Consider the following 16,020-nt stretch of genomic DNA (forward strand, 5'->3'; position numbering starts at 1 on the left):
CCCATAAGATCTCTCTTAATTGAGGAGGAGCCAGGATCTTGTCTTTGTGTTTAGGCTCCGCTCAGTACGAAGCATTACTGCCATTGTTGGTGCAGGCCCTGTGCCTTCATAATCTAAAAGTCACCCTGTTACCGTGCAGGCCAGTTCTTGCTGGAATAAATAGAGCGTCATCAGGACGGGCGAGACGCCAGCTCGCAAAGGGAAAGCCTCTTGGAAAAAGAGGTTGGGTCAGTTGATTAGCATGCAGGCATATTAACTCTTTTTACCATGACCTTTGTTCTGATTTACGCCCTTCTCTAGCTACTTTTGCATGCAGTTTCCAAGGTTAACTCTTTCTTCGCAGGGCTTAGACCTAGTTGTGTATGGATGTTTTCTGTTTCACTTTTGTTGATACCGTTGATATGATTCGCCTTTATATTAGTGTTCACCATATAAACAACTGCTTAACTGCTATCATGGATTATAGCCACGATTATCTCAGATCAGTGGACTTTCCATGGGGAAAAGCCACTTAGTTTTATGTAGTGATGGCTTCCTTGGTCAGAAAATGTATCAGACCAACTTCAAAATGAAGATCGGCTAAAAATTCGGGTTAATAGAAAGGAAATCATGTAGCGTGAGGCAGGGACATGGGAATGCAGCCTTGGGCTCTGTGCACATCTGCGTCGTGGTTTCCATGTATAACAGAAATCCAAACACCGTGGTGGAAACGTGCCGTAACTGGCACGAGCGGGCACCCAGTGGACCAGATTGACTTACACTGAGCGGTACTGCTGAAGTGCTACGACTCGTTCACACTGGCTGCCGTTAGGAAATATAGGCTAGTATCTGCCGAGAAATAGAATTTTTACACAAGCTTAAAAATCATTTGACCCGACCAACGAGAGTTTAGGTCATTCACTGCGTAATCGTCGGCCTCTTTACATAAGGCTGATTTTATCAGAAAGGACAATTGGCCCGTGTAAATGCTCCCACAGTCATTTTGAGGAGAGAATATTTCTGCCTATGACCCGATTGTCTTGTAAAATATGATACAATCTGCTATGGAGGCTCTACTGTAGGTGTGAATGGAGCCTTAATAATTATTTATATTGGATATAATTTAAAAAACCCTGAATGGTGAAATCTGCCTAATAATGGAGCAGCACGGTGGCTCAGTGGTTAGCATTGTAACCTTGCAGCTCCTGTGTCTTGAATTCAAATTCCACCAAGGACAACATCTGTAAGGAGTTTGCATGTTCTCCCCGTGTTTGCGTGGGTTTCCTCCGGGTACTCTGATTTCTCTGATTTCCTCCCACACTATAATGACACACTGATAGGGAGTTTAGATTGTGAGCCCCAATGGGGACAGCAATGAATGATGATCTCTGAAAAGTGCTGTGGAAATTAATGGTGCTATATAAGCAAGTTAAACTAATAAAATTATACAGGGATGCATCTGTAACACTCAATGTCGTAGCAGCCATCTTTTTTGTCTGTCAGCTTTTCCCAGAAATGAGTGAAGACAGCACCCGTGTGAAATGTCCTTGTGCTGTCTGATTTTTTTTTTTTTTTGTATTGGACAGCACATGGACCCATTGCGTAACAGCTGATTCTGATCCTCCAAATTTCATAAGAATAGGACTTGTTCCCAGTCTCCCGAATCTCATTCTCAGATCCCTGATTTTAACGGATGCCTAAATACATCCATCCTTATGAATTGGGCTGCAGCCTTTGGCCACGTTCACACGATCAGTATTCAATCAGTATTTTACCTCAGTATTTGTAAGCCAAAACCAGGAGTGGAACAAACAGGAAACATATAATAGAAACCCGTCACCACTTCTGTATTTATCACCCACTCCTGGTTTTGTCTTACAAATACTGAGGTAAAATACTGACCAGATACTGAACGTGGCCTTATTCATTGATTAAATAATGTAGCAATTCTATAGCATTTTTGGGTAAATCCGGGTGTACTGGATCCATTAATAAGGGGCTAAAGCGATTCTAATGTTAGGATTTCCTCTACTTCGCTCGAGGCTTAGTAGGCCTTAGTAATCAAACCTGTCTTTGTCGCCCATAGCAACCTATCAGAGTTCCACTTTCATTTTTAAAGAGCAGTTTTTAAAAATGAAAGCGGAGCTCTGATTGGTTTCTATGGGCAACAAAGACAGGTTTGCTTTTATAAAGTTTTGATGAATGAGGCCTAGTGTCCAATACAAGCGAAGGTGCTGCTCCTTCCTAGGCACAGCCCGGGGCAGTGGCCATCTACTGCAGGACACTTTTCTCCATAGACTGTGCATTTAGAAGGATCATTTGTTTTGCAGATTATCCCTAGGAGCGATGGCTGCTGATCACGCTGACTTGTAGTGACATTGGCAGCATGTCTGACTCGTCCAGCTTCTGCCTCCCGCTGTCTGTCTTGTGACTTACAAAGATTCTTAAAATAGTGTCAGCAAGCTAGGATGGGGACAAGATGGCATTCACGTCCTGTCTCCGGCTGGACTTTGTATCCTTGATTTTGGTTATATTTATGGACTATTAGCTTGTCATTGTATGGCTGCATGCTGAGATTTAGGCCTCATTCAGATGAGCATGCTGGTAGCACGCGCACCTAATAGGTCTCATGAGCAAAAAATAACCCGCACCATGCACTATACTGCTCCAAATTGCATAGTGCATGTTCTGGTAGGCAGCTATGGCCCCAGTCCGCGGTGTGGAGGACGGCACGAAGCCGCTCACCTTCCCAGTAATGTACGCAGCCTGAACTGGAAACCGTGATCAGGCCCAGTTATTGCAAAGGCCATCTGAACCCTCCCATTATTAGCTGTTTGATGGAATCCTCACACTGCAGACCTGCAACATGGGGGAATCGCCATAATCATTGTTGAGGTGCAACAGTGGGCTCTCAAAAAGGTTTCAGGAAACGCTGTACAATACCTAAAATAACACACGCAGCAGGTACTCGCCATCGCTAGGCCCAGCGATAGCTCCCCAACACTTCTCCAGTGTTTTGCCTACAGCAAAAAAATCACATTGACAGCGCGCATCACCACTTTAGCCGATCACTGAGCTTCCTCCTTGGCACAGCCGCTGAGCTCAGTGATTAGCTACAGCGGTGATGCTGATGCGTGCTGTCAGCATGACATCACCGCTGCAGCCAATACACTAAGTCCGGAGCAGGAGCCAAAAAAAGGTGAGTACCTTCTGTGGTTCTTGTTTTAAGTATTTTACAGTGTTTTGAGTCAACTTTCTTGAAGGTGTACAACCCCTTTAAAGCAGCTCTTTAGTTTGAGGTTCTCGATCCCCCTTGCACATAGCCATAAAACTTTTCTGCTGACAGGCTGCATGGAAGCTGCTCACTGACTTCTCCACATCCTCGTAGCTCTATTTTTTGGCCATTCTCATATTAAAGTATATTATGGAAATAGAGGAACCCTTTAGGTCGCTTTGATCTAGGATAGTTGGAGGCAACGCATGCACACAGATAGCAGCTTGATATACATGCATATTCAGTTTGTCCGTAGTAGAAGCTGTTTTGGACTTCCTGGTATTTTGGCTTCGCCTTTCCTTTAACCTGCTCTCCGGGGAGGTTACCTCATAGATACACTAGGACTTTTTGTTCCCAAACTGCAGGAAATAGTATTTTGCTGACAGTTTTGCCTGCAGACAAAGTCCTGTGTTGGGGAATGTCTCAAGTTCTCTTTTTGCTGAATTTATAGAAAACAATTTGTCGGAATCCAGTTATCGGTCAGTCTGGCTTAGCTGTCATTAGGAGTCCTGGGAGCACTACCACTGGCATGTTGAAGTTCAACACCTAGTCTTTCTATTTTCCTAAGATATGGTATCTGCTTAACTCCTCTCCCCATGAAGAGCACATGAACTATCATGTATTTGTATGGGGGTTTCAGGGAATGACAGCTGTCCGACTGCTATCTAAAGGCACCCTTAGGCCTCTTTCACACTTCAGTTTTTTGCATCAGTCAAAATCCGCCCAAAGGACGGATGGCGGATCCGTTTTAGTACTGATGAGAACGGATGCCACCCGTCCGTTTTTTTTACGGATCCGACAAATGAAGATTTTTAAAGGAATCGCAGCCTGGAAAGAGAGAGAGATTGTGACTGATTGTAAAAAACTGAAGTGTGAAAGAGGCCTTATTCATTAGGTAAGGATTTTGGCATGATCAGCCAGCAGTCTAATATGTACAGGGCCCTCCCCACTATCGGCGACATAGAATTCAATCGCTCAATCCAGCTTGTTCCAGCAGCATCTATCTTGTATAGAACACGGGAACGGTCAGCCAAGTGTTGTATAGGGAAGTTGAAATAGGTAGCATTCTGCCAAAGCAGATGAGTCAACAGCTAACTAATGTATGGCCGGATAAAGGCCCTCGTACACATTAGACTAAAGTCAGACCAAACCCGCCAACCTTGGTGGGATTGGCCAACAGTATGGGTTCCTTCCGACCCACCCTAGATAGGCGATGTCAGGGAAGATAAAGATATGATCTGTTGAAATTCATTAACCCATTCTTTTGTTCTCTCTGAAGATAATGCAATTGCCCAATACTTTTGTTCAACAGAAGAACACGGTAGCTCTTTGTAAGGCAAGTGTTCCTATATATGGGGGAGTCAGGGGAAGCCATCATTCGGCTGACAGGCTTTCAGTGTTAGGTCAACTGAGATGTTGATACTGTGGGGGTAAGGGTGGTATATAGCCACAAATCTAGGTAACTGTCACTATTCCAGAGTCTCCCGAGTTCTGAGTAACCAATTGTGTATGAGTTGGTGGCCTTTATTAGTTGTCTCTCAGTTATTACAGAAACCTAAGTAACTTCCTAACAAAGTTGGCCCAAGGACATAACATCTGTTGAAGCGGCCTGGTATATGGGGCCTCTGGAAGAGGACGTCCAATTCAGGGCTTCTGCCACCATTTTGTTATGCGGTGAGAACATAACTGGTGCTGCGGTCAATCTACAATTGTGGAAAATATACATTGAATGGGCCACGAGGACTTTGTTCACCACTATCTCATTGTCTTGACAGAGACTTCTATTTTTTTTTCTTACAATTCTCATTTATCTTCTTTGTATGATTTATGGCTGTAGTAATGTACAATTAACACATCTAATGACTAGCAAGTTAATGTGAGTTATTTTTCTGCAGTCATGGGACATTTTCTTCCGGAATGCCAATGCCGGAGCAGCCCCCGGAACAGCTTACCAGAGCCCCCCACCCCTGGGTAGCAGCCTGTCTACATTCTCCCAGGCGCAGTCACTGGTGCAGGCACAGCCAAATATAGACAAGCTAGTGGAAGATCACCTTGCTGTGCAGTCCCTCATCCGGGCTTATCAGGTATGTCTCTCCTACCTACCTCTTTCACCTTCTTTCTTCCCATTTCACTTACGATATGGCTAGTTCGGAGTCCATAAACTGTAGTACTCCCTCCTGCCAGTAGGCTTCTTTTTTTTTTTCTAGACAGAATTAACACCTTTGAAAAAGTGGGCCCTCTATTTTGCAGGGTAGTATCCGGGGTACAACTATCTAAAATCTGGTCATTCCTGCTGATATAGGGAGCAATTCAGGAAATATTTGTATTAGTCTCTGTTCACATCTGCCTTCAGAATTCCATTTTGATAATTGAGTCAGCAGAGTTTCTGTTCCGGTGCCTGTCATTTTGCCACAAAAATTAGAACCTCCAATGCAAATGTGAGCAAAACCTTAAGACCCTTATACACTTAAATATGTAAGCCCCCCGAGCATTCTTGTATGAGGTATTAGGTAGAGTTAGCTCAGTTTAGCTATCTCTTGGGGAACTTTGTCACGTCGGAGCAAGGAAGTGCCCGGCATGCGGCTCAAGAGAGGGAAAGAAAGGTAAAAGGGAGCGCTGACGAGAGGGGAGAAGGTGTACCCTTAAAACACTCTTCTGAGACTGCACGCTGAGCTCCCGTTCGTTCCTAGAAAGGTCCTCCCCCAAATCCCCCATGCGCCATCACATGGCCCTAACTACTCAGCAAGACACTAGTCTCACTACTAAGGTAATCAAAATCAGAAATCAAACAACAAATGGAACTCCACAGCTTAGACTTGAACAACTTCTCCAAGGAGGTCAGCATAGAAAACCTATAACCGGCACAGAAGAGAGCAAGAAGTGAGTTTAAATAATGGAAGGGAGTGGCAGTAAGATGCAGCAGCTGAGATTAGAGACATATGGAATCCCATTAGGGTCAAAAAGGAACTCTTAACCCCTTCCCCACCAAGTGAAAATCAATCTGCTTCACTCAAGTTATTCACCGAGCAGAAGATTCTCTAAAGAGGATCTGCGATCCGCGAATCGCTGTGACCTTTTCATCCTAGATACCCCAAAGATCTCAGCAGGATGTGTCACATTCGTGATAGCTCTCATTACATTGTGACGTCACGCAATCCCTGCTGCCTATCAGCACTGGCTTCACTCTCCTCGCCTTCAAACGTATCACAGACATCTGGAGGAAGTGAGAGAGCAGCAGCTCTCCAGATGATGCATGTGATTGGTCCAAAGGTGGAGAGGGTGAAAGGGTCGATAATTGACCGCAGGCATCGCGTAACAATGTAATGAGAGCAAGTGCTGGTGCTGGAGCTGAGTGTAAATGCTAATGTATTACAAGGGGCAAACATACGGATGGAGAAGGGGATGTCCTAGTAGTCGACAGCCCCTTTAAGCTTCCTAACTGAGCTGAACTGTTGCCATTTTGTTTCTTGAATATATTGGGTATCCTGCTCCTGTACTGTATTCCAGACATTATTAATGAGATTATTGTTATCGGTCTGCACCTAAGTAGTTGTGCAGACATTACAACGGCCTCATATATCAAAACTGTGTAAAACGAAAGCAGTCCGTGTCGCCCATGGCACCCAATCAGAGCTACTGTAACATTTCGGCAACTGTTGCGGAAAAGTGAAAGCTGAGCTTTCATTGATTACTACAGGCGCCAAGGACAGGTTGCATTTTGTACAGTTTTCATACATGAGACTGAAGTTGATCAGATGTGTTAATCGTTGAGGTCCTAGTTGATAAGACCCCCTACTGTACCCCATCTGACACCTGTACTCCTATGTATCTGATCAGCTCTTCTCGGAGAGCAATGTAGTGGAGCACGGATTTATAGAAAGGCTAAAGGCTTTCGATGGGGACTTTGGCACCTTTGGCTGTCGATGGGGGTCTCATCACTCAGCCCTTCTCAAATCAAAACTTTTGACTTGTCAAAAGTTTTGTTCAAGATGATGGGTGCCATTTACCAGAAAAGGGCAGCTCAAGGACATACATTTCCTGCTAAGCTTTCTTTTTCTCATAGGAGGAAATGTTCATTAACCACAGTATGAAACTTCCAGTTTTCTATATTGTTGCTGAGGCAGTCACCTCTATTCTCATATTGATTACTGCCTGTCGGGGTGGGGGAGGTGTCATTAACCAGTTTGTGTCATTGCTTCTAGGTAAGGGGTCACCACATTGCAAAACTTGACCCCCTCGGAATTAGCACTGTTAATTTTGATGACGCTCCAGTAATTGTCGGTCCTCCGAATGTCGGTGAGGGTTATGTATCAGACTCATTGTAACTGTTCTCTTTACTTTTCCTCCTCTTTTCCCTTTTTTTCCCTGTGTTTATTATTTTACGTGGTGCCTTCTCTTTACCCCTCCATTTCTGTTATTCCCCAACTTTGTTCCCTGACATCTTTATATCTATGCTCTGTCTTTCCTTCACTGTTCTCTTCTACCCTGGCACCTTTCCTTTATGTAGATCCGTGGGCACCATGTTGCCCAGCTTGACCCACTGGGCATTCTGGACGCAGATTTGGACTCATGTGTGCCAGCTGACATTGTCACATCCTCAGACAAACTCGGTGAGGGCCAGTAGCTATGCTAGTATGGTCACTGCTTAACGCCTCCTCTCACCCCCCAGATGTTTGTTTGTCCCCCTGCTCGCTATTATGGAGGTCCAGAGCTCACAGCTAACAGCTTCTCTCTGGTGGGAAATGTCCGACATAGCAGGACGTCTAAGACCCTGTGCACACCACAATTTTCCCATAAGTGTAACATGTATGCCAGGAAACCACCTGACATACAAGCTAAGCTTTTACCAAATGGAGGCCACAAGATGTCCTTTTCACCTCCGTCGCCATCACATATGCAATTGTGTAGTAGTAGAATGCTATAAATCGACATCTGAAATAATAGGCAGAGGTCCAAAACGCAGTGTGAGCCCAGCCTTTGGCAGCTTTCAGACACATGTAATAAAGGCATGTTCTTTATCCAAGACTCGGGCAAGTCATAGGTCCAAATACCTGACAGCATCGTAGATTCCTAAAATGCTGTTCGTTCCGGTCATTTGATCCACGGTTGGTTTGTGATTTGCATTGGTAATACAGAAATGCCCAAGAAATGACCCAACAGCCCCTGTACACATTGGGTGAAAGTTGGCTGAATGCTCCGATTTCGGTGATACCAGACAATCTTCTGATGTGTTTGGAGGCCTCCTGACAGGTGATGTCATGGAAAAGAAGGATTGGGGAGATGGACTTTCAACACCTGATCCGTTTGCTTTCAGTGGAGATAAGCCTCTGCCAGAGGAGTCTGTCAGTGGATTTTTCTTTTCTCCCTTTTTTTTTTTTCGGGAAAGAGAGCTGATGGCCACATGTTCATCTCTGCCAACAGCTTTCTCATGTATATGGCCATCGGTAGGCCTAGGTTCACACTGCATTTTTGGCCTTTGTTTTATGGTCATCTAAATTTGGCCTTATGCTGGTACTAAATCCATTGCCCTCGTCTTGGGTGAATGACCGGCTACTCCTCAATGCTAATCGGCCATAGTAAAACATTAAACAAGACCAAACAAAGGCCGGCGGGCACCGTTGAGATGACTGGCTTGGCTGTCCTGCCGTAGAAGCTGTTAGTAGGAGCTCTGAGTGTAGCCCGGGTAATAACAGATGGTTAGGGTACAAAGGCTTGTGCTGCTCTTGCACCAGAAACCACTAACATAGATTAGTTCAGCCAGTAACCACCAACTAACCACACGAGCATGATCTGGGTGTGTTCGGGGGGCCAGGCTGGGGCCGGGATTGCTTGGGACATGGAGCATGTGGTGGGCATGAGAACGTTTCTGTATGTGTGGGGACTGATCTGATGAGAAGGTCGGCACATGTAAGTATTTTGTCATTTTTATAACTTGGTAAAGATAAAGTGTCTGCCTTTAATAATCATGGATATTTGAATAATTGAGTGCTTTTCTCCTCTACTGCACGGGCCACCATGAATTATATGTACTGTAAGGTGCGCTATGGAAGTGTAAAAATTAGTCTTATGAATGAGTATGAAAATGTAGATCTCAAAGTGGTAAGCGCTGGAAGACAAATTTTTGGCACAAATGTGTATATCTGGCTCAGATGGGTAAATGGGATCTGCACGTATCTATCACCAGAGACTGATGGACTAGATAGGTTCTTATACAATGATACCGGCTTCTCTTATAAGCTGGGACCATTGGCTTCCCAATCACAGGCAGCCTCTTTCGGCTGGGTAGAGACTACACAACTCGTGCGTCCAAAGATGGCTTTTTGCCTCTGCTACATAGCAGTGTCATGCAGGTGATTGGGGTCATACTGTGACCCACAGGGTACTGCAGCTGCAACGAGCAAGCGACAAAAAGTCCAATTGATTCTGACTTCTTTGCGATTTGCTTGTTGCGATCTCAGTGCCTTCCCATTCACCTGCATTATGTTTCTATTTCGCAGTGGCATACAGCGATCTATAGTGTCACGGCCAAAGCTGCCGTGTAGCCCTGGCCTTAAAGGGAATCTATCAGCAGGATTTTGGTATGTAATATGACAGCAGCATGATGTAGAGGCAGAGATACTGATTGCAGCAATATAATCACTTAGTTTAACACTGATTTTATTGAAACATCAAAACACAGCCTAGTAACTGACATATCGCTGGAATCAGGGTCTCAGTACCTACATCATGGTGCTCTCAGATTACATAGCAAAACCCTGCTGACAGATTATAGTTAATATGAAAGACACAGAAGACCACCAGCAAGTACCTAAGTTTGCTGGGTAGGTTGATGACCATGTAATAATACTTCTTGCTGATTTAGCATGTAAAATATGATAGCCACTCTCTGCTACCATAAGGGAAATCATGCCATGATGTCTGTATGCCTTAGAAGCAGATCGATCACCAGATTTCACAATACAAGCTGCGTTATTAAATAGCCTCATCAGGTCTAAGAGACCCTTAGACCTGATGAGGCTGGTATACTCACTGTGAAAATCAATGGCTTGTGAAAGTCTCTTTCCTCAGTAAAATAAGCATAGCTGCTAAGATGCTTGTTTCAATTTGAGGATTGTAAGCTATTCCAAGAGAGACTTTATCGTAAGTACAACAGCCTCCTTGGGTGAATGGAATCTAGTTATTTACCCCCTAATGACAGGTGCAATACATGCAGGTCGGCCGCGTGCTGTCACTGTATGGAGGACGGATACCTGCTGTGTTACATAGTCGGCACCCGACAGTAACTGATGTGATCAGAGCTAGCTCCGATCGCATCAACTGAACCCATTAAATGCCGCCACCAAGCTTTACACTGGCACTTACCAAGCTTCAGCATGGCAGCCGTCACTTCTGACGACCATTGGCTCGTCACGATACGGCCTCCGTTTGGTAAACTTTTGCCCATCTGCGGACATTTAAATGCCCAGTCACCCAGGCACACCAAAGCAAACGATGCGAGCTGAGCGATCAATGCTAGATCGCTTAGTGCACATAGGCTGCCGTGGTTCTGGCCAGCGCCACTCCTGTTTACACGGGACGATGCACCAACGTGAACAATGATCTTTTGGGCTTCACTAAAGATCATTTCACCCGATGAACAAGCTTTTTGCTCGTTTGTTGGGTGATCGGCAGTCTGTTTACACTGCAAGATAATCGTGGAACGAGCGTTTTTAGTAACGCTTATTCATGATCATCTTGCAGTGTAAATGCGTCTAAACTGTCATTTTATGTATCTATCTTCATAAATCGTGAGTATACGTGAAATATAACAAACTTTGTGATATATCTTAATAGAGAAATTTGCTTCTTTCTTCCCCTGGACTGATCTTTCATTCTCAAAATTGTCAGTTCTCAGGTAAAATCTGTATTCAGTGAAGACAAATTATCCTATTACTGAGAAAGGAGATGGTTGTCACAAAGAGATAGGGAGAACTAGAACTGTTGTTTTAGGAGAACTTGCAGCAGAACATCTGTGTCAGCCTCTTTCTCCTCCCCTCTCCATAGAATTTTAGAAGCACCAACCGTCATCCCCTCTTTCAGCAATAGGAAAATCTCTCTTCACAGATCACAGATTTTAACTCATGAACTGAGAGTGAAAGATCAGTCCAGGAGGAGAGAGAAAAATAATTTCTCAGATAAAGATATATAGCACAGTTTATTATTTTCATGGCCACTGTTGATTTATGAAATAAAAATTAAAACTTGTCTTTCATTCCGGATTGGATGTACATAAAGCCAAGAAATCAATCTGCAATGATAATCCACAACATTCCGAGATAAGGCAGCAGATATTTTGTTTACTCTGTGAGTAAATGGTGCTTGTTAGAACCCCATTCGCTAGCATTGATTGTGGAATTTTGGTGTGTGGATTCTGCTAAAATCCGTATCAAATATACAACATGTAAATCCTCTCAAAAGTGGATCTGTGAGACACAGTATGAAGGATTGAGGTAGAGAATGTAATGAGGTAAGGAGGATATGGCTTCACATCTGGATTCCGTCACAGGTGCATCTTGCCTTCATAGGTTTACTATAGAAAATATTTGTCTTAAAAAACCTACTATTGAAGAACTGAATAAAAAAACATGAAATATCACAATGTTGTGTACAGTGATACACAAAATCCCGATGTGCGCCCAATGCATATCTCACAGCCAGAGAAAGCAGACTTTCTCATGTCCACTTAGCAGCATTTAGATCCTAAGGGCAGAAGATCAATGTCTTTTGCATAGATTCTTTATACGGAACCATTTAAAGGGGGAGTCTTTTACTAAAACCATGTAATTTTTTTTCACCTGGTGTAAATGCCGCTGTCCTCCTGAATCCAGCATTGTTTCTTTTTCGTTCCTGCTCCTCTCCGTTCCCGAGATGCGGCCTCGACTTCTAGGTATGTAGATTCAGTCTTGTTGGCGAAGTGGACCTCAAGAAGACGCCCAAAGAGAAGAGTTCAGGACCACGGCCCTTTTGCTAACAAGACTAGATAGCTATATAGGGAAGAAGGGACCATATCTCCGGAACGGAGAGGAGCAGGAGCAAAAGAAAAAGCTCGCCGGTTTCAGAACAACGGCGGCATTTACACCAGGTAAAAAAATACATCTTTATGGGAAGTGAGAGCTTCTAGTTAAAGAAGAAAATGCAGTCTTTCTAGAACATACATATGTAATATACTGTATATATGTGATTCATATGGAATCACTGGGATCTGAGTGGTAGTAGGACACATTTTAGGCCCATAGATTTCCATAGCCTTTATATTACTGAACAGTAATACTGATGAATCCTATTACTAAAGGGCACAGTTCTTCTATGGCCGCATCTCAGAAGTCTAGAAATAACTGCAGAAGATGTAGCTTGTGACTAGGCCATGACAAAAGGTTTTCCGAAGAGGTGTCCTGCCTCATACAGATTCCTATAAGACCCAGATATGTATCTGGATGTTACACATGAGCCTTCAGTGAAGTATGTTCTTCTCAGTGTATTCTGCTTCTCGCCTCCGAGTCACATGGGCTGTATACAGGGCTTGATTTCCAGACTGGCCCCCGGTCTCCTGACCAGAGCCCATCAGTCTCATGAAGCCGTTGAGTTCAGTTTAGGAGACCCTCTCCGAAAATCCCAGTCTGTACATGTGGACTATGAAGCCAGTGTAAGTGTCCGATGTAGTCATATATATGATTTTGTCCACAGAACAGCCCAGCCCGATACGCCAAGACAGATCGGTATAGGACATGCCCCAAGTTTTTCTTAGATTTGGAAAAATAAAAACCATTGACTTCCATGGTATGGTTCCATGTGTTGGATTTAAAGGGACATCCCCTAGATGAGACTGACTGTTGTTGTGCGGCCTTACTGTGTCATTTTCTTTTTCCAGCCCAGTGTGAGTATGTGTGTGACGTGGAAGTGTTTTTCGTGAGGCTGTCTTACACTGGGATGAGTAAGAAGCTGGAGACATAGATCTCTGCAGATCTATGGGCGCCTATTACTGCAGTGTGCACGTGGCGGGACGGGTCTTCGGCCAAACGCTGGGAGCTGTGACGTGCCTGTGTGCTTGTTTTCTTTTCTCCCCCGGTTACGTTGCAGAGATGGCTTGCGGCTCGTATGAGCCCCTTTGTGCGCTGTTGAGATTTTATATTTAAAGATTCCTCTCTTTTCCCCATGCTGCGCTTCTTCCTCTTTTTAACCCCCAACTCCCCACGTGCTGCGCTCTCCTAACACACTCAGACCTGTCGACATTCCTGGATCGGCTTCGAGTTCTCACGGTGGGAGGTACGGAAAAATCTCTATCTAACAGCTCTCCTCGCTTCTCCTCTCCATACCCTCTCCGCCTTCCTATCTGTCTTAGGCTAGTCCCACCTGAGACCAGAGCAGTTGTGATGCGGTGTCATAATATGGCAATTGGGCAACGGGATCACTCCCTCAATGCAGGACGGGAAATTGCTTTCCCCATTACTGCCATAGTGGCGATATTTACAGCAGCCTGTATGCCCATATATTGGACAGGATCTTACAATGTGACGGAACACGGGCTGCTGTGTATAATATCTGTACTCTGCAAGGCACTATGGCTAAACAAGCCAGGAACGTGGATGCAACACGTGGTCATCGGTTTATAGTCCACCTCCATGTGTATGAAGCCCACAGCGTGGAGCATAAATGATGTATGTGCTGTGAGCTTTGATGCGGTGTGCTGCGGTGCACTGAATGGCCGGGTTCACACAAGACCTTAAATTTCCTGGCCAGTAATATCTACAAATCTCAGACTTGACAGGCGTCATATACATCTCTGTACACTTATCCGGATTGCAGATGGGGTGCTGAGATTGTCTGCTGTAGCATGATCCAAGGGCGTAGTCAGATGACCGTATTGCTCGCGTGAGGATCCCAACGCAATGCTCGGACTGGCCGTCTGTTCTCCTGACCTGAGCGTGACATCTGCGTAGAAATACATGCTGTCACGCTCGGGTTATGAGAGCCGCCGGCCAGTCCGAGGATTGCGATTGTATCCTCGCGCGAGTAATACGGCCCTAAGCCGAGACTGTTGCATGCAAGTCATTCCACACGGACTTAGGTCTGCCTAGAAACCCACCTTGGCTGACCATAGTCTGTGTCTATACGCTGACCAAAAATACACTTGTCTGAACCCGGCCTTTGACTGCTGTAGGGTGTGTGCAGACGGACGGGCCGATACACAGTGGAAGTGCCACAGCGGAAAGTGACCTGTGCTGTGGACTTTCACCATGGATTTCACCCCCGATATGTTCTGTAAAATATGGAGAGGTAAGTGGTGTATGGATAGTTTCTTGGTGAGCGTATGGACCTGGAGTACCGTCTTGTACGCCACACATGTAGTTTATTATTTAGCTGGTAGACTATGCCAAGTCCCGGTAGTGTTTGTGCCAGTTCTCCGGGTGACTTGAAGGTTTGTACTTTGTAGGGTTCAATACAAAGTGACCTTTGTGGGCGGCAGAGACAAGACGTCCCAGACTGAAACCAGATGTATTATTCACAGAAAGGACATTAGGAATCATTACATTAGATCTACTGAGCGTGTGACTTATATAACCAGCAGTCTCCATTTCAGGAATATATCAAAGGGTTTTAAGAGTTTATTATGAAATGTTATTGTTTATTTAGTCTTTTATTTCTTAATTTTGTCCACAGTGTTCTTAGATTAATATTCTGCATTATGCCAAGTACAGGACCTGAGGAGCAAATTCTGAACATATGAATACACAAGGGTCCATGTGTCGTGTATCTGCTCCTCAGACCCTACATTTGGTATATGCTGTATGTCAGCTTTGCCCCAAATATTCGTTTCAAGTGCTCCTGCCTAATGACGAACGAACGTGCCGGGGTAAGGTGTTATCCGAGCATGCTCGGGTACTAAGAGAGTGACTTCGGCATGCTCCAAAAATATGTCTGATTCCCCGTGGTTGTATGTCTCGTGGCTGTTCGACCTGCCTAACAAACAGTAAATACCTACATATCTCATGGCTGTTCGACTTGCCTAAGGCAATCCCTGCATGTGTTGTGGCTGTCAAACAGCCGCGAGACATAGAATCATAGAATCGTAGAGTTGGAAGGGACCTCCTGGGCCATCTGGTCCAACTCCCTGCTCAAAGCAGGATTCGCTAAATCATCCCAGTCAGATGTCTGTCCAGCCTCTGTTTGAAGACTTCCATTGAAGGAGAACTCACCACTTCTCGTGGCAGCTTGTTCCACTCATTGATCACTCTAACTGTCAAAAAGTTTTTTCTAATATCTAATCTGTGTCTCCTCCCATTCAGTTTCATCCCATTGCTTCTAGTCTTTCCTTGTGCAAATGAGAATAAAGTTGATCCTTCTACAATGTGACAGCCCTTTAGATAGTTGTAGACAGCTATTAAGTCTCCTCTCAGTCTTCTCTTTTGCAAACTAAACAATCCCAAATCCTGCAACCTTTCCTCATGCAACCGTGTGTACTTGGACGTAGTTTTAGAGTGCACCAAAGTCATTTGGTTAGTACCAGAGCATGGTCGTTTAACACCTTCGTGTTCGCTCATCACTAGTCTTGTCTCTATATGTCAGTTTTAGTAAATACTTATATCGCCCCCCTCCCAAAAGAAAATAATTATTAGTATTCATCTCTTCTTATAAGCCCATGCTGTCCTGTTCCTCCAATATTCCTCCTAGGAATTTATGAATGTCAGCTGGGTGATGTCATGTGGGGGCGTGTCACTACAAGCCCGAAT

At 44.6% G+C, this 16,020-nt stretch overlaps 1 protein-coding gene across 3 annotated transcripts in view; it reads left to right on the top strand.

Annotated features, from left to right (window-relative positions):
* Nucleotides 1-16,020, top strand: part of OGDH (oxoglutarate dehydrogenase) — a 68,300-nt gene that overhangs the window by 22,741 nt on the left and 29,539 nt on the right. For 2 of the 3 annotated variants that reach the window (XM_073588637.1, XM_073588638.1), the window contains exons 3-4: nucleotides 5,149-5,337; nucleotides 7,761-7,863. In XM_073588637.1, the coding sequence (XP_073444738.1) occupies nucleotides 5,149-5,337; nucleotides 7,761-7,863 (292 nt within the window). Of the gene's footprint in view, nucleotides 1-5,148; nucleotides 5,338-7,455; nucleotides 7,550-7,760; nucleotides 7,864-16,020 lie in introns of all 3 variants that reach the window. The other variant, XM_073588639.1, reaches the window with a different exon arrangement.

Source organism: Dendrobates tinctorius, unplaced genomic scaffold (genome assembly GCF_039654945.1).
Source record: "Dendrobates tinctorius isolate UK_male_01 unplaced genomic scaffold, ASM3965494v1 ptg000104l, whole genome shotgun sequence".
Classification (NCBI taxonomy): Eukaryota; Metazoa; Chordata; class Amphibia; order Anura; family Dendrobatidae; genus Dendrobates; species Dendrobates tinctorius.